This window comes from Telmatherina bonti (genome assembly GCF_933228915.1).
Source record: "Telmatherina bonti genome assembly, chromosome: 18".
Lineage (NCBI taxonomy): Eukaryota > Metazoa > Chordata > Actinopteri > Atheriniformes > Telmatherinidae > Telmatherina > Telmatherina bonti.
In genome coordinates, this window is record NC_136616.1 from 32620514 (window position 1) to 32640490 (window position 19977).

Genomic DNA, 19977 nt, shown 5'->3' on the forward strand with positions numbered 1-19977 from the left:
TGTCTCTTTAAGCCCCGCCCCCTTTTGGGCCAAAATTTAAAAAAGCTACCCAGTCTTTTGATTTTGAGTGTGCTAAGGTAGCGATTAATTAAAAAAATATGCAAATGAGCTCATGGTGATGTCATTAAGTACAAGAAATTTATGTTAGACTACAAATCAGGCATTTCGGGTCTCTTCTCAGTTAGGGAATGACTCCTTTTGTTAAGTACTGTTAGTTTTGCAAGTTTTCAGATGATTTGTGAGTGGAAAAAAAATAAACACATTGAACCAGAAGGAAAAAACAAATCAAAACAAAACCGATTTACGTCCGCTTTAAATTACAATAAATATACAATGGTAAATATTAAGTTCTTTTTGTCTTAATTTTCTGTCAGTATGTTGAAAGTGTAATCTCAATACCAAAAAATAAATTAGACTTGAAGTTTATCTGCTCTCAGAGCTGCTTTACTGTGTGGGAAAGACAAAGTAAATGGAGCCTCAGTCTGAAAGTGTGTATTTTTTCCCATGCAGGGCTGAAAATATTAAATTTGAAACTGAGCTCAGGCAGGTAACATGGCTGAGAACCAATTCATAACAAAGAACAAGGAAAATGGAGAGTAACGCTGTACAAGTGCCTCACTGAGGTTAGAATACATGCCGCCATAGAAGGCAAATCAGCGCATGAAAAAGAAAAACAAACAATAATAAAGATAAAAAATGCAAGAAAAAAAGAATAAAAATAAATTAAAGAATTTTTAAGAAAACTAAAAATAAAGTTTAAAGCACTTTGTAATTTGAAACAATGCTATATGAAGACAGGTGAAGCAGTAAGCTAACAGTTTTTGAACAGTAAAGGCTGAAAAGAACTTCGACTCACTGCATTGCAAAAAATAAAAAGTTAAGACAACACAATATACATCTTCTCATTTGTTTAAACCCTACTAAAGTTTTTAATACCTGTCTTGGACAGCAGACATTAAGCGGTTCAATTGCATGCAGCTCACAGACTTTCCACAAGCAGACTCAAGAAATCCCGTTTTCAGACAGAAGTCACGGACAAAATGAAGAAAAAAAAAAGAAAACAATGAACATAATTGGACTCCAAACCCCCAGTTGTTTTTTTTTTTTTTTTTTTTTTAAACAACAAACCAGCAACAGTTATGGAAAAAGCAGGAATTTGGCAGAAAGGGTTTGAGATTTTAACCATGTTTGACTTTGATTGTATAGTCACAGATGTGCTTTGACAACGGAAATGATAGACTGAAAGAAGAAAGATAGATTTCCCTTTTCTCTTCCTCTTATTGAAACTACATTTTATTGTAACGCCACAGCTTATTGCCTTTGTATTTATAGTTTATTGACAGTTGATAAGTTGAAGATATTAAATCTCTGCAACTGGCATAAAACGGCAGTTTTTATTACTATTTATGTTAAGATTTTATAGCTTTAAAGTTTACTATTTTCCACCTAACTACTGCATTACGGATGTTTCATTTCACAAACGTCTAATTTATAATACCTTCAGTTAGCAAACCTTGTCAGCCATTGTAGCATCTGGGACAAAGAAATGGTCACAAAGCTTTTAAAAAAAAACTAAACTGATAAAACATAACAAAAAAAAAGACTCAAACAATTACAAAAGAAACGTGTGATCCATGTTGAGTCAATGCTATATTTTCACACCAACAGGCAGGTTTTCTTTAGAAATTTTGGGGCAGCAACAAAAAGATGGTTATCGTGTCACGGTGCTCAGCTTTTTTTTTTGTTTTGTTTTGTTTTTTTTTAAAGAGTATTAACACTATAATATATAATCAACATATTTTCATGTTGTCTGCTCCATGTCTAAATCTGATAATGGAAATTTTTAGTGACTGCAATACAGTACATTAATAATATAATCAATTTGATAAGGAGCAATGACTGCAAAAAATTAAAAAACTTTTCAGTTTGTCCTCCTAATGGACAGTTTTATCTGTACTTGTATATGTTAAATGTAAGCTGAGGTATTCAGTATTCAGGCACAACATATTTTTAAGTATTCTGCTTTAACACTTCACCACCAAAGCACAAATACAGGAATGTGAAGCGAGAGGCTATCTGGTTAGCCACATCTGGCATGCTAGCATTAGCCAAGCTAACACAGTCTCTTGCTGAGACTGTGAGTTTTAGTAAATAATGTCTGATTTGAAAAAAAATGCATGCTTGTTTAATTTATCTGCTATATTTTCATGTGTAGCTGAGTTATTTTTAACCCAGCACTATATAACATCAAACAAACATTAGCCGAACATTAGCTTCTGCATTCTTTAAATTTGACAGAGCTTTAACATAGCAAGAACCTTACCCATTAAACTGAGTCATTTAATTAATTTTGAGTCCAACATTTAAGAATGCAAGTCCTTGTCAGTCTTTTGAGCACAAGCAGTCAATAAGCGCAAAACCTCTAGCTGTATACTGAAAATACTTAGCTCTATAACCTCTAAAGTCTGACAAATCTGGCTTTGCTGTAATTTAATGTAATATAATCAAATAAATACTTCCATTTTTCTGGAGTTTTGCTGCTACTTTTATCACGCCGGCCAACGTCAACATCAGAAGCTGCATTATTACAGAGCCTTTAACAATAAAAACATCAACCCTTTCTAAGGTTTCTGCCGAGCTATTAACACTGCCATTTAAACACCACCACAGTAAAAACATTTGGACAGGTCTTCAGAAGAGTAGCGATAACAGCCATGTTCCCAGTCACATTATTCTGGGTATAATGTACTAAACTAGAACAAACAGGGCCAATGTTCACCACTAACTGCTTACAAATGTAACAGAAAAGATTTGTTTACACAAATGGATTTGGGTTGGTACAGAATGATTTAGTGTAATTGATCCTGCTATCTCCTGCGCTTTCATGGCCAACCATGCCCTTACCTGGCAGGTGGTGTAACATCCGAATAGCTACAGACATGTCAGCTATGTAATAGCGTGATATTACAATGTGCAACACCTTCCTATAACGAAAAATATCACCACAGAGGACAAGAACGGAAGACATCCAGCAGTTTGTATTTGTTGCTTTTGGTAGCAAAATATCTATGGTAGCAATCGTTAAATTTAGTGCAATTTCCACTTTGTGAAAAGGCTTGTTACATACTTTGCAACAAGCAAGAATTTTGTTCTTGTTTTCGAGGCTGCAAGAACAAGAAAAAGTTAGTTTTGGTCCAGTTAATTCATACTCCACAAGAAGATTTGGTTTGTGGAAAGGTGAGGTTGTGGGCACAGAGAAGGTCAGTGTATTTAAATAGCTCGTGTTGTCAACATGTTCCTACTTTCTCACCAGCAAGATCAGCTGTTAATCAAAACTATCCATTCAACATTGCATCAGCAAAAATGTGTCTGCTTTATGCTTTTCCACATTAACCACGCCCACCCCAAATGTCTGACCAATCATACAATACTTCCACGAAAATAAAGTTTTACTCGGCTGATGCGTCAAGAAGATGCCGCCACTTTGTTCTCACGGCTTTGAGAACAAGAAAAAAAGTTTTTGCTTCTTGCGGAGCATGTAACAGGCTTTCTTGCTGAGTCACATTGGAATTGGTGACTGTTTCAAACAATTACAGAATTACTGCGTGTCTAGGTCCAACCTTTTAGCTCAGATCGGTAGGATTCGGACCCCAACAGAAGGATCCCACCAAAATAGATAAAATGTTCAGGCACCCATCCAGCTTTGTTCCTGTGGAAATGCAAAAATATGGTAACCAACCCGTCACACAACAGTTTGTACCCATTGATGGAAACAGGTCTTAGGATTAATGTTCAGCCAGTAGAGCAACTTAAGGCCTCTGAAGTCTGCTCTAAAGTCCTGAAATATTCCAATCAACACAATGTTCTATCAGTGCCTTCAAGATCCTACGGTTTTTGGAGACTCTGAAGTCACTGGATTAGAAGGAAACCACTAAAAAACTAAAGGCCTCTGAGTTCTGCCCCAAGGTTCTGTAAGTAAGGAACGTTCTAAGAACACCACCAAGATTTCTGAATTTCTGCAGCAGCGTTGAAATGCCAGGAGGTTTTCAGAAAGTTACCAAAATTCCTGAATGAGTGATAGTTGTGGGATGTCAGAATGTCCCAGAAGGTTTACAGTAATTTCTACAGTATAGGTATATTCACATCGCTCTAGAAAACTATGTCCATCAGTAAATTAATGGTACAGAACAGAATAGCTTAGTGTTTATTGTTTTTTTTCTTCTATAATTGGCACCAGATAGTATGTTGGTACTACCTTGGTTGTGATTTCACGATAGCTCAACCAATACTGTCGGGGACGTGAAGACTGATTGGACAGGGAATCACTATAGCAACAGTAAAATATCCATCCTACTTCAACATGATAACCTGTCTTGACTAAATAAAACTGTACCAAGCCGTGTAGTACTGTACCACATAACAGAAAAAAACACCATGAATGAGCTGGATCAATACTCACTGTCAGCTGCAGAGATTTTAAAAATGTCTGTGCATCAGATTGGTTCAGACCCAAAGTTTTTTAGTAGGTTAAAATAATTGAAAAGCCTCAGAAAGAACACTCTTCTAACTTGCCTAAAATTCTAAAAACGTAGAACGTTTTCATGGATAATCTTGACGAAGGCTTTACTGTCAAACAAATCCTCTCTTGACAGCTGGTCGATCAGGTTATGGAATGATATTCATACATAACACAGTCATGTCAGCTCATAACCCCTCTCTAAATGACCTTGCATTTCACCTATGTGCCCTTTAGCAAGGCAGCAATGCCCCAGGCACATCATATATATTCTGAGCATACACATACAGTGTTCTGAGCATACGTTTTTGTAAATGTAAAGGCCCTTTAAATGAAATTTTAGAGCGCTTATAGCTGTTAACAGAGTCATGCATGCAAAAGCCACAAACGAGACAAATCTGCAAGCATCTATTTCACATAGTCCACACTGAAAACTGTGAATGTATACTATTTTAAGTTACCCAGGAAAGAAACAACCTTCTTATCCTGGATGCATGCTTCAATAACCAAAAGCGTATCAAATCAGCAACCCGGTAAGTGCTGTTTAGTTCCACCTTTGGACTGTGTTAGCATCTTTGCCATGGGTATAATATGTTACCCCAAGACTTATTTTTCTGTCCTTCATCTGAATAATATGTTGAAAAAGTTGCCATAGCCTTAAACCCTTGGTAAAATTCCCACTACAGACGAATGGATTCAACAGCACCTGACTAAATACTCGTGTCCATCCTGGAATGATTGGCGTATTGGAGGTACGGCTTTATGCTAGCAATGCACTCCTAAAACCTGAAATTCTCTGGCATCTTATCGCTGAAGGTTCTCATTTGGCTGGTTCATGCGTACAACCACAGAACTAAAATCATATGCAGACTCTAAGATGGATAAGTGTGACAAAAAGACAAGGAGGAGGACAGATATTCTCATTAAAAGAGACATTGGATGACTTGATGTAGTGCTGGGATTTGAGTCAGAAGCCCCCTATATTGTATGGAGCCAGGCTGAAAGGCAATGCTCAGGAAGGAAGAATGACAGAGAGGAAAATGGACAGAAAATAAGCATGACTTTGACAATTGCTGACAAATCCAGGGCTAAAGAAAAGCACATGAAGGCAAGTCAAGGTAGAGAGGACAGAGTCACCTCAACAGAAAGTAAGAAGACAGAAGAGAAGCTGTCAGGCAGTTTACTGACAAGCAGGAACTTGTGCTGGCTTCTTCATAACAGAGTACGAACAGGTCGAAACGCACATAAAGACATGCACACACATATACACCGTGCCTCATTTGCAAGTCTCCAAAGCCTCATTTGTGTCCTGTGTTTCCAGGCTGAGCAGCGAGCTATTAAGGATCATCATGTCTTCTTCTTCTTGTCTCTTTCAATCCTTCTCTTTTGCATCTATCACGCTGTATTCCTCCTCTTTTCCTCTTATCGCTCTTTTATGGTCTTGTCTGGCCCCTCTCTCATTTCCGTCCGTTTTGTGAAAGCAGAATCACACAGAAGCACAGAAGAAGAAGTAGAGGGAGGGCGTGGTTTGTTGTTTATGCAAGTACGAGCTGTTTTCTGGGTGTCTGGATTGGTCAAGGGGAAGGGTCCGGTCGCTGCCGGGACCTAATGAGGGAGCGGCACCAGGATATCCACATAGTTGATGGGGAAGAAGCCCGACTGGCCGTTGATCATGCCTTCATACCAGTTGTCGTCGATCTGATTGGTTAAGGTGATGACATCGCCCTCCTTGAAGCCCAGCTCACCTTCGTTCTCTGGCTCAAAGTCGTACAGTGCTCGACAACATGGCTGGTCCATGGGGGCTGGGAGGGGATGAAAAAAAAACAGATACTGTATGTAGTCAACTTAAGTCTTTTGCACAGTTTGTTTTTACTCACTGTTTTCAGTTAAAAAGAAAAACTGACCAATCAGGTTCCTGAAGGAGGCTAGACTTACAATTTCAGCGCTGGCAGTGTGCAAATCTTTCAATGTTATTCCATAAAAACTCTTCATCAGGCTCATTTTTATCATCATGTTTGGAGCCCTGTTTCCCCCAATGGGTCCGACTCAAGACACTCCGGTTTGGTTTTACTTAACTATAGTCTCTGTTGTGTTTTCACAGCCCACTGTACCCTGACCTGGTAGGTGGGATATAAGTCATATAGCAACAGATGCATTGGCTATGTAATAGCCTGATGTCATGGTGGTGCGACTCCTTCCTTCAATTATAATAATAAAGAACCCAACACAGTAAATGGCAGACTTCAGCAGTTCACACGCTTTCTTCTTGGCACGTGGCTATGAACAACAAAAACATCCACAGCATATTCAACCATGACGCTGTTTCTGCTTTGTTCTTATTGCTGAGTAGCAGAGGTAGTGATAACAGCTTTGACCAATCAGTGGATTGCAGTGTCAAGCTTTGCCCTTTAGGATATGATTGAAAAGATGAAGGCACAAGCAGATGGTCCAACAAAGGTTGAACATATCATATATTCTGGAACACTTCCCAGTTTTTGTCAATGGAAACATAAAAAAATGAACATCGACCCCATCCTGTGCTGAGCCGGACTCCTTGGTGAAACAGGGCTATAGTCTAATCAGAAACTACATTAAACGTGGCTTTTACAACCAGACTGGCACTGCCAAGTGGAAACAAAGACATACAAAAGCTTCGCTATAAACAGCTAGTCTGAGTTGACTTGCTATTCTTCTTTCATGTCAGTCAGATTTCCACCTTAACACTCTGATGAGGCAGAGGATTCTTAACGTCATCACTATGTATTTACCCACAATGCAATGCTACGTCAAATGCAGGGAAGGTCTGTATCAGAATTCGTTTGGCGCATTCACATTTCCCCAAACAAAGCGGACTTTCCAAGAAAACGGACTCGGATTTGAATCAAAAAGGTTGATGTGAATGTGCCATAACTCTTCAGCAGTAGTATCTGCAGGGCCGACTGCTTCTCTGTTGGGTAGGCTGCTTCCGTAGGCGAGTGTTGTTGCCATGTGGAGGTGGTCATGACTGGTTTGCAAAAATATTTAGGTAGGTGGCAAGAGTAGAAATAATAATCCATGTGAATTCCAGGATTCAGGTCTTCCAACAGAACATTGAAAAGTAACATAAAACCTGTGTTTGTTGATCTGCGTCTATGCAAAAAGTTAATGCCAATTTGCCCTTTGCACATTAGTTCTTTTTGGAACAGAGCAAAACCTAATTGACAAAACACTTAAAAACTTATAATACATATTTTTTTAAAACACATTGTTTTGTATTAACAACTTGGGAATTAAAATAAGCAAAAACTGTGTAACCAAGCAGTTAGAAGTACTGAGAAAAGGAAAACAAACATAAAAACTTTAGTCTTATACTACAAAAAAAGGTCAAAATGTATCTGAACCACTGATTCTCATGTCTCAATACTTGATATGATGATACACTGAGGTGTCTGTGCATACAAACTGCACATATCAATGGAGTGCCTCTTTCAAAAGGCTCAGACAACTTTGCTGTTATAAGGACCGAAACAGGTCATTTCTGCCCACCTCTATAAGTCTGTTCAATGCATCATCCTTGTGTCATAGATAGCATCACGACTGTGATCATATCTCAATATATATTACACTGTACCATGTTACATTCCAGGCTATCTTCACTCACATTGTACATTGTTATACACCTCCTCTTGTAACTTCTGTAGATATTATTTCAACTTATACTATTCTGTTTGGTTGTGTTATAAACACAAATGTACATGGATGCTGGGATTCATAAAGTACTATCTCTCTCTCTCCCTAACTACCTATCTATCAATTTTTTTTTCGATTGTAAATAAGCAGAGTCCTCAAAATACCAAGCAATGCAATGCCTTTAGAGATGACTCTATGCATGAAATGAATCCAACAAGTTAGCTTGAACCTGGCGCCTGGAGAATGGGGTAGGGCTGGATATTGGGTAGGGTTGAATGTCCAATGGACGTCATGGTTGGATGTCAAATGGGCGGTGTTGGATGTCAAATTGACATGGTTAGGGTTAAATTTAGGGTTAATCCAATCAAAACGTTGAGAGGGCTGGGTTGGATGTCCAACCCTGCCCAATATCAAGCCCCGCCTCATTCTCCAGGCGGCAGCCAAGACCCTTTCCTGAGAGTGACCAATCCATGATAGGATATAAAGTGCCAGCCTTTTCTGGCTGCCTCTTCTTTCAGCCAATCTGTGTTTGGCTAACATTTTGCATCTCCTCGGAAGCCCATGTGCTTCTTTGGAGTTCTGCATGTCTGTCTATGTTGAAATAATACCTGCCAACAGGAGACAAAGGATACCTTTACAAGTATAAAACTATTCCTCAGTTCTGAATGGCCTTGTAAAGAGTACGCAGAAAACCAGCTACATGGTGGGCATCATGTAAAGATGTCACACAATCCCGCTAATAATTAATGAATGGACTGCCAACAAGATATGTCACATTCAGTATATCAAGAATAATCTCTCGTGGGAGAAAATGACCTTGGCTGAAGGTTTTAGGCTTTGACACTTGACACACCAGAGTATTGTAAGGTTTTGCAACAGAATAACCCAAAAGGCAGTTTAGTTGCTTTTTCTCATTTCACACTTGGAAAAGCCCCTTAAATGCAGGTATAAATGATATTATCCACCACTAAACTGGATTCAAGGACAGTCTGATACACTTGTCATTGTTCTGTTGCAACACAAGACAGATCTGACTACTCTACATGCTATGACATAATCTTGCTTGGAATTAACTTTGGTTTTCTGTTGGGCTGAGCCACTGTCACATCCTGGCATCAAGCTGCTTACCTGGTGATCTTCCGGGAGATTTGGCAGAGTGTATCCCTCCATTGTGGCTCTCACTGGGTGGCAGCAGTTCCAGGGTCATTCTGGGTTTAGGTGTGTACTCCTTTCTGGGTTTACTGGATACTTCTTTTATCCTAGTGAAAAGCCAAGCCGTCAGGTTTTGTTGAACCATCCTGACCTTTTTTTATTGTTTTTTTACTATCTTAAGCAGGAGGATGGATCAATACCTGTCTTCCACCTTGCTGGAGAGCTGTTGGAGGATTTCAGAAGAGCGGCTGTGGTACTCCAACTGAGCCTGGACCAACGCTGCCAGCTGGCTCACCTGCTCTATCTGCAACACACATGTACATGTTTCATGTTCCACCACCGATCCCTGCTTCACGCCCATGCTGGGACCGGGTCTGGCACGGTACAGCATGGCACAGGACTGCTCCTCTTTGTTTTTACAAGCAGCAAACTGGCTGAAAATGTGTTTCTACGGCAACAGGAGAAGCAGTTCCAAATCATTCAGTAATATTAGACTGTTTATAGCTTCTGCGATGGCTATTACTTTCATCAGAACATTCGTGATTGTGATTATTTTTGTGATTTATAAATTGTTCTTTCATTTTTTGGCAGTAAATTTGATTAGCTTTTCTGATTGCAATTGATTTTTAAGTGTTTTTCAGGATATTTAGCAACTAATAGGTCTGTGAAATTGGTATTTCAGATACCAGGAAAGGCTGAACAACAAAATTCAGAAATTTCAACTTCTCACAATGTTTTCATTTGAACACATGACTTGCCACACATCCCTTACATCGCTCTCCAGTAGGTTAAACATGCTCTGCTCTGCGATCTCTTTGCTCTCATCAAACTTCTCCAGCGCTTGCTTGATTTCGTCGTCCTGAACTTTCCCCTGACGCTTCTTCTTGTAGTCAAAATCCAGACGCCGGCCTTCCATCTTCTTTAAGTGATGCTGCATTGGAGGAGGAAATTCTGGATGAAAACTTTGAGCCCCAACTCCTCAACTGACTCTTTAAAAGGTCCATAATTCAGTCAACTTTTTTGCTCTAAGGTTTAACTCTACATGCATGCATATATAGTGTAGCATTTGTGCATGCATGCATTTTTATAAATTTAAAAAAGTGCAGTGTAGCGTAATGATTATCTTTGACATTTTTTGGTAAATTTTACCTGCAGGATAAACATCTTGAACTTTTTATAAGTAGTGTAAATGATGTATTTACTTATTCCACAGTGAGTAGCAGTTACCAGGATGACTTACTGAAGTGACTAATTTACAAGTATATATATATATATAAATATATATATATCCTTACCCATTCACATCTTTTAAGTAGGTGTCCACTGTGTTGGACCGTAACCAGAGTTACTCACCTGTATCTCTTTCAGGTCTTTGTCGTGGAGGTTCTGTAGCGGATCAATGAAGTTTTGTTTGACTTCCATATCCAAAGCATCTTTCACCTCTCCAAGTTCCTTCATTGCCTCGCCAGCATCGAGGAGTGCTAAGCCTGGAAGGTAGGATAAAAATAAAATAAACAGAAGGGAAATATCTGTAGAGTGATGCCCAATCCCATTTCCTCCAACTGAGCGAACCATTTAGCACCATTCCTCCATTTTGAAGCGGTAAAGGGTGCGATTTCTTTGGTGGATTAAAAATTAAAAGTTGTCTAGCCTTCAGCTGGGATGTAGGGGAACTTTGAGAGACTATAACACCATTGGTCCTTGATATCCAAACCATACCTCTGCAACTGGAGTGATAGAACCAACATGAGGAACTACGATAGGAGACTCATTGTGATTTTTCTAATTAAATCTGCTGGATTCTAGTTATTTCCAATGTTTAGATAGACCTGGTGCTTCTGGACATTTTGGCATTCCCTCCACAAGTTTAAGGAGTCTCAGCTGGGGTAAAATATGATTCTTTGTCCTGGAGTGGCATTCATGTGGGTTTGGTGAATATGAAAGCTGTGAAAAGCCATTTATAACATTTTCATTCAGATCAAACCATTTTGACACTCTTGATGGAGAAAAGGACTGCAGTCCTTGAAAAAATAACTCATTAGGACAGAAATGTCTACTTTTTAACCACCAAGCTGACAGTATAAGCTTGTTATGTAACACATATATATAAAAAAAGGACTGTACTTATAAAAGTGAAAATTAAATAATTGTGACCTGTTATAAAAACAAAATATAGTTCTTGAAATGAAACTTGTTATTAGTTGATTTCCATTTACCGAAGCAGGACTCCTCTCCTAACTCTCGTCCAAACTTCAACATGGCATCGCCTAGAATGGACTCAGCCTGCGGATAACCGGGTCCTTTATCCTGCCCGCGGATCTTTGACATGGTGTTGATCATGCTCAGTTTGGCTCTGGATGCTGTAAGAAAGCAGCGGTTAGGCTTCTGGTGATAATCTCAGTTATGTTTTTCTCTTTTATTGCTGTGTTCTGCCGTGGTTTGTACCTGGGTTAGGCTGAAGGTACTCTGTAGTTTTGGTCATGATGTCCAGCACTGCTCTGCTGGTGATGTCCACCTTCTGCAGAGGAGAACAAACCAAAGAAAAACATGAGATCGTACCCCCTAAAACCAACAAGGTTTAAAATCTACACATTGGTGTAAAAATCTGAAGGTGTAAAGCTTTTACGAAAAGGAACAATATTGAAAACAAAGGAATGGTTTTAGTTCATTTTGGCTCTTTTAACTGATCCTAAGCAGCTCTGGTTTTCTTTGGGATGCTATAAATTGCAGCTAGTTAGCTTAGCTTTTCACAAAGACGAAACATGGAAAAGTTTAACTTTAAAGGCCTTAAGGTTAACATGGTCACAGAATAAATATCTGGTATAGCTTGTGGTTAATCTTCACAAAAACACACCGTAGCATACTTCTTTTTGGCCTTGACTATTAACTTTCTGTAGTTTCCACTTGAAGCTAAGCTTGCTGGTTCAATATGACTAAAAAAAATAACTTGTAATATTCCACTTAACTGTTTTGTCAGTGCAGATTAAATATGATAAAACTATCAAATTTCTGAGATTCAAAGGTGAATATTTAAAAGGTTTTCTTTACTTTCAGAGTGGCTTTAACTTTACTATTTTATATGAAACTGCAGCGAGCAGCCTGTTAGCTTAGCTTAGCACAGAAACAGGAAAAAAGTACTAAGCTACTTTCGATAAAATAGTCACAACATTTTTTTAACCTGCACCAAATCTTTATAGACTTTTTCTTGGGTTTTACCATTAACATGATGAAGTATCCTTTCGGAGTTATTTTAGGATTTTTAATGAAAAGATTTAGGCACACTTGCATCCGTTTTTCCTTAATTTGAGTAATTTTGGTGAGCCGGGCTGCATGACTGTCATACTTTAGTTATTGTTAATCACTGTAACATCTTTTTAAAAATATGTTTGTGTAAAATACACATGTGAAGTGTCATGGACGTTGTGTGAAGACCAAAATCGGTGGAGAACCAGGTCATTTACCTTTTCCATTTCTTTAAAGTCATCATCGAGCTTGGTTCCTTCTGCTCCTCCAACCTTTTCACTGACTTTCTGTGAGAAGAAACCAGAGGTAGAGACAGACAGACGAAGAAAAGATTATATTTCTGCTCTCAAACACTTGAACATATTGAAACCAAGATGAAAGAAGAAAAACAGGCTTGGGTTGAGAGTCCTTGTAAAGAGAAAACTGAGTGCTGATGTGAAATGAAAGAATGAAGTGAGAGTCGCTGAAATAAATGAGGCTGTGGATCAAACTTTTTATGCAGGACATGTAAAGCATGAAAAACAGAAGGAGAATATAAAATAATAATAGCTTTGCAGTTTCATGGTTTTGCAAGTTTTTGGTTTAGATCTTTTTCTTCTCCTGTCTTTCACGTATGTATGTAATGTTACAAACGTATGTAAATCAATCAGGTAAGTATGTACATAAAGCTATACTTGTTAATAAATATGAATATATGTGAGTATATGCACATGTGTATGAGTATGTACCATTGCAAATATATATGTAGGTTTATGTTTTGGGTACCCCCTCCCTGAGCCGTCACCTTATCGTGGTGGAGGGGTTTGTGCGTCCCGAAGATCCTAGCAGCTATGTTGTCGGGGGCTTTATGCCCCTGGTAGGGTCACCAATGGCAAACAGGTGTCTAGGGGAGGGACCAGACCAAGCACGGCTCATCGACCTCTACGATGACGACCAACCTGGGCATGAATGTTCCCTTGCCCGGACGCGGGTTACCGGGACCCCCCTCTGGAGCCAGGCCTGGAGGTGGGGTACGAGAGCGAGCGTCTGGTGGCCGGGCCTTCGCCCATGGGGCCCGGTCGGGCTCAGCCCGAAAGGGTTACATGGGCCCCACCTCCCGTGGGCTCACCATCTGCGGGAGGAGCCGTAGGGGTCGGGTGCAATGTGAGCTGGGCGGCAGCAAGGGGCGGGGACCCTGGCGGTCCGATCCCCGGCTGCAGAAGCTGGCTCTAGGGACGTGGAACGTCACCTCTCTGGTGGGGAAGGAGCCTGAGCTTGTGCGCGAGGTTGAGCGGTTCCGGCTAGATATAGTTGGACTCACCTCGACGCATGGCTTGGGCTCTGGAACCAGTACCCTCGAAAGCGGCTGGACTTTCTTCCACTCTGGAGTTGCTCATGGTGGGAGGCGCCGAGCAGGTGTGGGCATTCTCATCAGCCCCCAGCTTGGTGCCTGCACGTTGTGGTTTACCCCGGTGGATGAAAGGGTAGTTTCCCTCCGCCTCCGGGTGGGGGGACGGGTCCTGACTGTTGTCTGTGCTTATGCACCGAACAGCAGTTCAGAGTACCCACCATTTCTGGAGTCCTTGGAGGGAGTGCTGGAGGGTGCTCCTTCTGGGGACTCCATTGTTCTGCTGGGGGACTTCAATGCTCATGTGGGCAATGACAGTGAGACCTGGAGGGGAGTGATTGGGAGGCATGGTCCGCCCCCTCTGAACCCAAATGGTGTTTTGTTATTGGACTTCTGTGCTCGTCATGGATTGTCCATAACGAACACCATGTTCCAACATAAGAGTGTCCATATGTACACCTGGCATCAGGATTCCCTGGGCCGCAGTTCGATGATCGATTTTGTAGTCGTATCGTCGGACCTGCGGCCATATGCCTTGGACACTCGGGTGAAGAGGGGGGCAGAGCTGTCAACTGATCACCACCTGGTGGTGAGTTGGCTCAGGTGGTGGGGGAGGAGGCCGGTCAGATCTGGCAGACCCAAACGTGTTGTGAGGGTCTGCTGGGAACGTCTGGCTGAGTCCCCCGTCAGAGCGAGCTTCAACCATGTCCCGAGTGAGGTGGGGGACATTGAGTCCGAATGGGCTGTGTTCCGTGCCTCTATTGCTGAGGCGGCCGGCCGGAGCTGTGGCTGTAAGGTCGTTGGTGCCTGTCGTGGCGATAATCCCAGGACTCGTTGGTGGACACCAGCAGTGAGGGATGCCGTCAAGCTGAAGAAGGAGTCCTATCGGGCCTTCTTGGCCTGTGGGACTCTGGAGGCAGCCGATGGGTACCGGCGGGCTAAGCGGCATGCGGCTTCGACTGTTGCCGAGGCAAAAACTCGGGCATGGGAGGAGTTCGGCGAGGCCATGGAGAAAGACTTCCGGACGGCTTCGAGGAGATTCTGGTCCACCATCCGGCGGCTCAGGAGGGGGAAGCAGTGCTCCATCAATACTGTGTACAGTGGAGGTGGGGAGCTGCTGACCTCAACTCGGGACTTTGTGGGTCGGTGGAGGGAATACTTCGAAGACCTCCTTTAATGCTATCAACACGTCTTCCGATGAGGAAGCACAGCTTGGGGACTCAGGGGTGGACTCTCCTATCTCTGGGGCTGAAGTCGCTGAGGTGGTCAAAAAGCTCCTTGGCGGCAAGGCCCCGGGGGTGGATGAGATCCGCCCGGAGTTCCTTAAGGCTCTGGATGCTGTGGGGCTGTCCTGGCTGACACGCCTCTGCAGCATTGCGTGGACATCAGGGGCAGTACCGCTGGATTGGCAGACTGGGGTGGTGGTCCCCCTTTTTAAGAAGGGGGACCGGAGGGTGTGTTCCAATTACAGGGGAATCACACTCCTCAGCCTCCCTGGTAAGGTCTATTCGGGGGTCCTGGAGAGGAGGGTCCGTCGGATAGTCAAATCCCGGATTGAGGAGGAGCAGTGTGGTTTTCGTCCTGGTCGCGGAACAGTGGACCAGCTCTATACCCTCTTTGGGGTCCTGGAGGGGGCATGGGAGTTTGCCCAACCAGTCTACATGTGTTTTGTGGACCTGGAGAAGGCATTCGACCGTGTCCCCCGGGGGCTCCTGTGGGGGGTACTCCGGGAGTATGGGGTACCGGACCCCCTTGTAAGGGCTGTCCGGTCCCTGTACGACAGGTGTCAGAGCTTGGTCCGCATTGCCGGTAGTAAGTCGGATTCATTTCCGGTGAGGGTTGGACTCCGCCAAGGCTGCCCTTTATCACCGATTCTGTTCATAACTTATATGGACAGAATTTCTAGGCGCAGCCGAGGTGTTGAGGGGATCCAACTTGGTGGCCTCAGGATTGGGTCCCTGCTTTTTGCGGATGACGTGGTCCTGTTGGCTTCATCTGGTCGTGATCTCCAGCTCTCGCTTGAGCGATTCGCGGCCGAGTGTGAAGCGGCTGGGATGAGAATCAGCACCTCCAAATCTGAGACCATGGTCCTCAGCCGGAATAGGGTGGATTGCCCTCTCCGGGTCGGGAGTGAGGTCCTGCCTCAAGTGGAGGAGTTTAAATATCTCGGGGTCTTGTTCACGAGTGAGGGAAGGATGGAGCGCGAGATCGACAGACGGATCGGTGCGGCGTCTGCAGTAATGCGGGCTCTGCGCCGGTCTGTCGTGGTGAAGAAGGAGCTGAGCCAGAAGGCGAAGCACTCGATTTACCAGTCGATCTACGTTCCTACCCTCACCTATGGTCATGAGCTGTGGGTTGTGACCGAAAGAACGAGATCTCGTATACAGGCGGCTGAAATGAGTTTTCTACGCAGGGTGGCCGGGCTCTCCCTTAGAGATAGGGTGAGGAGCTCGGTCATCCAGGAGGGGCTCAGAGTAGAGCCGCTGCTCCTCCGCATCGAGAGGAACCAGTTGAGGTGGCTCGGGCATCTGGTCAGGATGCCTCCTGGACGCCTCCCTGGTGAGGTGTTCCAGGCACGTCCGTCTGGGAGGAGACCCCGGGGAAGACCCAGGACACGCTGGAGGGATTATATCTCTCGGCTGGCCTGGGAACGCCTCGGGATCCCCCCCGCAAAGTTGGCAAATGTGGCTGGGGAGAGGGAAGTCTGGGCTTCCCTGCTTAGGCTGCTGCCCCCGCGACCCGACCCCGGATAAGCGGCAGAAGATGGATGGATGGATGGATGTTTTGGGTACATGCATGTGTGTATGTACATTTGATAAAAATATCTGTGCATAGGCAGACATGTGAGTATAAATATATAGATAGGTGTATGACTGTATAAATGTAATTGTTTTGTCTATGTGAGTCTATGGGTATGCACACGTATGTGTATGTATCTATCTATATATGTGTACATATAAATGCAGATGTGCACATTAGCATGTATGTGTAAATGTCTACATTTAATATTTTTCTGTATTTATTTTTCTAAAAAAAGATTTTTAAAAACTGACAATAGCAATTGTAAGGAAAATAAAATTATGATTATAAAGGGGGGCAAGACTAAATAAGCTTTGCTTCATCCTGCTCCTTTTCAGACTCTATAATAACTTACTTTTCTTTGACCTGTTGATTCAATCGTGTTTTTTTTAAATTTATTTATTCATTCATTTAATTTTTGTCCGAAAGAGACAAAAAAAAAAACAACTAACCGACCAACCGACTGACTAACCAACCGACCAACCAACCAACCAACCAACCAACCAACCGACTAACCGACCAACCGACTGACTAACCAACCGACCAACCAACCAACCAATTAACCAACCGACTAACCAACCAACTGACTGACTAACCAACCGACCGACCGACCAACCAACTAACCAACCGACTAACCGACCAACCGACTGACCAACCAACCGACCGACCGACCGACTAACCAACCGACCGACCAACCAACCAAACAACCGGCCTTTCTAATTGTTTTTCAATGCTTCAGTTCTGTCATTTTATATTGTAGTTTTATCTCCTTCCATGTTATGTTTACTTTCTGTTCATTAGCACATGCTTTGATTTGGTAAATGTTTCTGTGAACGCAACACGTCAGTAAATGACACAAACTTGTTCGGATTGTGTGAGATCCTGTAACAACTGCCTACATTTTCACCGGCACCACACAGACGTCCTGCTACGTTAAAAATCCAACATTTCTATGCAGGTTATGTCTGCCTGCACTTCAAACGTTAGAACGTCAGCCTCATTCGCTTTTAGGGTTAGGGTTAGACGTGGAGCTGAAACGTCTATCCAGTCAGATGATATCTGCATTGAAAAAAAGCCTTTAGGAAAAGACAAGACCCCTGCCAACAACCAGAAACCACCCAGATCACACGGCCTGCAGCTTTCAGGGGAATAACTTCCCATCAACAGGTTAGTTGGTTAGTTAAGGCTTCCCAAGTTCATCTTTTATTATCAGATCATAAAGCAAGTGAAAAACTGAACTACTTCATGTGAGCATGAACTTGCGCAACACCACTGGTCTCTGTATGATTCTGTCTCTGTTTTAGTTTAACAGCCCTGTTAACCACAGTTAATAATATGAAACCTTTACTCCTGTCTCGTTACCCTGCATGTGTATCCTCATCCTCCCTGCACTGACTCGTGTCTACATAAAGACTTTATAGTGCTGGCCATTATAACCAGAATCATCGCCCTCTTATTGGACACTATTAAGAACTAAAGGAATCAGTGATGCTCTTTAGTTATTGCATCTTTTCCTCGGAAGACAGAAAATAAAAAGTCTGAATTTGCCCTTTCACGGATAAAACCTCCATCAGACAGAGAGACAAACCATAGATGGGGTTTCTGCTTTTACATTGTTGCTTTTACATCATCCTGCTCGGCCAGCAGAGCCAGAAAAGACAACCGGAATCTGTTTTTTCACTCATTATACCCCACAATGAACCGCAGCAATGAAGCATTTCTCTGTTTTTAAACTGCTAGTTATGAGTTGATTATGGACTCCTATTGAATGTGAGAGTTTCTACAGGTCTTCCTTTTTTAAATGATAAATAATTTACCCTAGAGGTCAAAAGTTTGGAAACATTTTCCCATGGAACTAAAGGGGAAATGTGTCCAAACTGGTTGTGTATGCAAGACTGCTGTGGTTTCATTAACAATGTCATTTACACAGTCCAAAGTGGGATTCAAACATTTTATTACAAAGCCTTTGTCCCTGTTTTTAAGACCAGAAACTTAAAAAAACTGGACAGTCAGCGAAGACACAAGAGGTTTAAAATGACTCAAAATACACAAAACAGCTGCAGGAATTTCAGAGCGCATTTAAACCAAAGCTGCATTTCCTCTGATGTTTCTGGTGGATCAGACAAAGTGTGACCAGTTCAGGACTTCAGCGCCGGCCAGTCAGACCAGCAAGCAGATGGGAAACCACTCTGCTTCAGAGGGTGAAGACGCAGCATCCTCATTTCATTCAGCTGCTTGAAATGAGCACAAAACTCAGAGTTTACTCAGACTTAAATGGCGCCTCACTTGTGGGGCGGGCGGGGCGGGCGGGGGCTCCATTGAAACAAGCATGTTGTATGGGAAGAGCTAAAGTGCATAATACTTTTCTTTGTGCTGATTTTTACTTGAAATTTTGAATTTATATTTTCATTGAATATCTTATAAACACATTAAATCGTTTCTTAGATAAATATAACTATATTTTACCACAGTATTTAAGCAATGTCCTCCGTAGTGGACATTTGTAGTTACACATTTTTTCCTGGTAGTCAGGAGGTTATGCTGTAAATAAAGGGATGAAACACCAGAAACACCGGGAGTCCCATCCTACATGTTAACAGTGACGTCTGACGTACTGGGGCCGTTTTCAGGGGTAACATATCCCTCTTTAGCACCTGCATGCTGGAACAAAGACGAGGTTCCTGCAGTGGGAAAAGCAGCTTTACACTCATCTGTTTCGGCCTGGTGGAGCATCCGTCCTGCAGAGGAATGACTGCTGTGGTTTCAGACGGTACAGTCTGTAAACACGATTCCCACAAACCGTTTGGGTCAAACGTCTCACAGCGGGGTGCGATAAGTCGGGGACGGCTGTGATTTTTAACTCTTTTTAATGACTGATTTTAATTATCACATTTATTTTTTAGCTTTTTACCAAAATCAGACTGAATGTTTGTTTAGAAACTCCTCTTCTTGAGGCCTTGAACAAAGCTAAAGCCAGTAGAACCAGCACAGGATCCACACCGCTGGTGAACTGGTTCCAGATAACGCCTCTTACTGGGATCTTTATTCTCCTCGGTGTGTCAGAGTGGGAGCAGGAAGGGCTGCAGAGTGACGCCACTGAATGTCTAATTGCCTCAGGTTGCGGTGAGGGAGAGTGGGGCATGAGCCGCCCACGCTTTCCTGACACAAATACTCAGCAAAGAAAATAAAACAAAGGCTGAATGAGATGTCAGCAGGTGACGGCTGTAGTCAGACGCAATAAAAACAACAGGTGGCGGAGTTGTTAGACACG

At 42.5% G+C, this 19977-nt stretch overlaps 1 protein-coding gene across 1 annotated transcript in view; it reads right to left on the reverse strand.

Moving 5' to 3' along the window:
- Positions 1-6121: 6121 nt before the first annotated feature.
- Positions 6122-19977, reverse strand: part of LOC306769506 (endophilin-A1-like) — a gene marked incomplete at both ends in the record, with an annotated part of 70618 nt that continues 56762 nt past the window's right edge. Inside the window, 8 exons of the mRNA XM_079258132.1 lie at positions 6122-6318; positions 9314-9444; positions 9538-9641; positions 10110-10268; positions 10691-10824; positions 11554-11697; positions 11783-11855; positions 12799-12867. Of these exons, the coding sequence (XP_079114258.1) occupies positions 6122-6318; positions 9314-9444; positions 9538-9641; positions 10110-10268; positions 10691-10824; positions 11554-11697; positions 11783-11855; positions 12799-12867 (1011 nt within the window). The remainder of the gene's footprint in view (positions 6319-9313; positions 9445-9537; positions 9642-10109; positions 10269-10690; positions 10825-11553; positions 11698-11782; positions 11856-12798; positions 12868-19977) is intronic.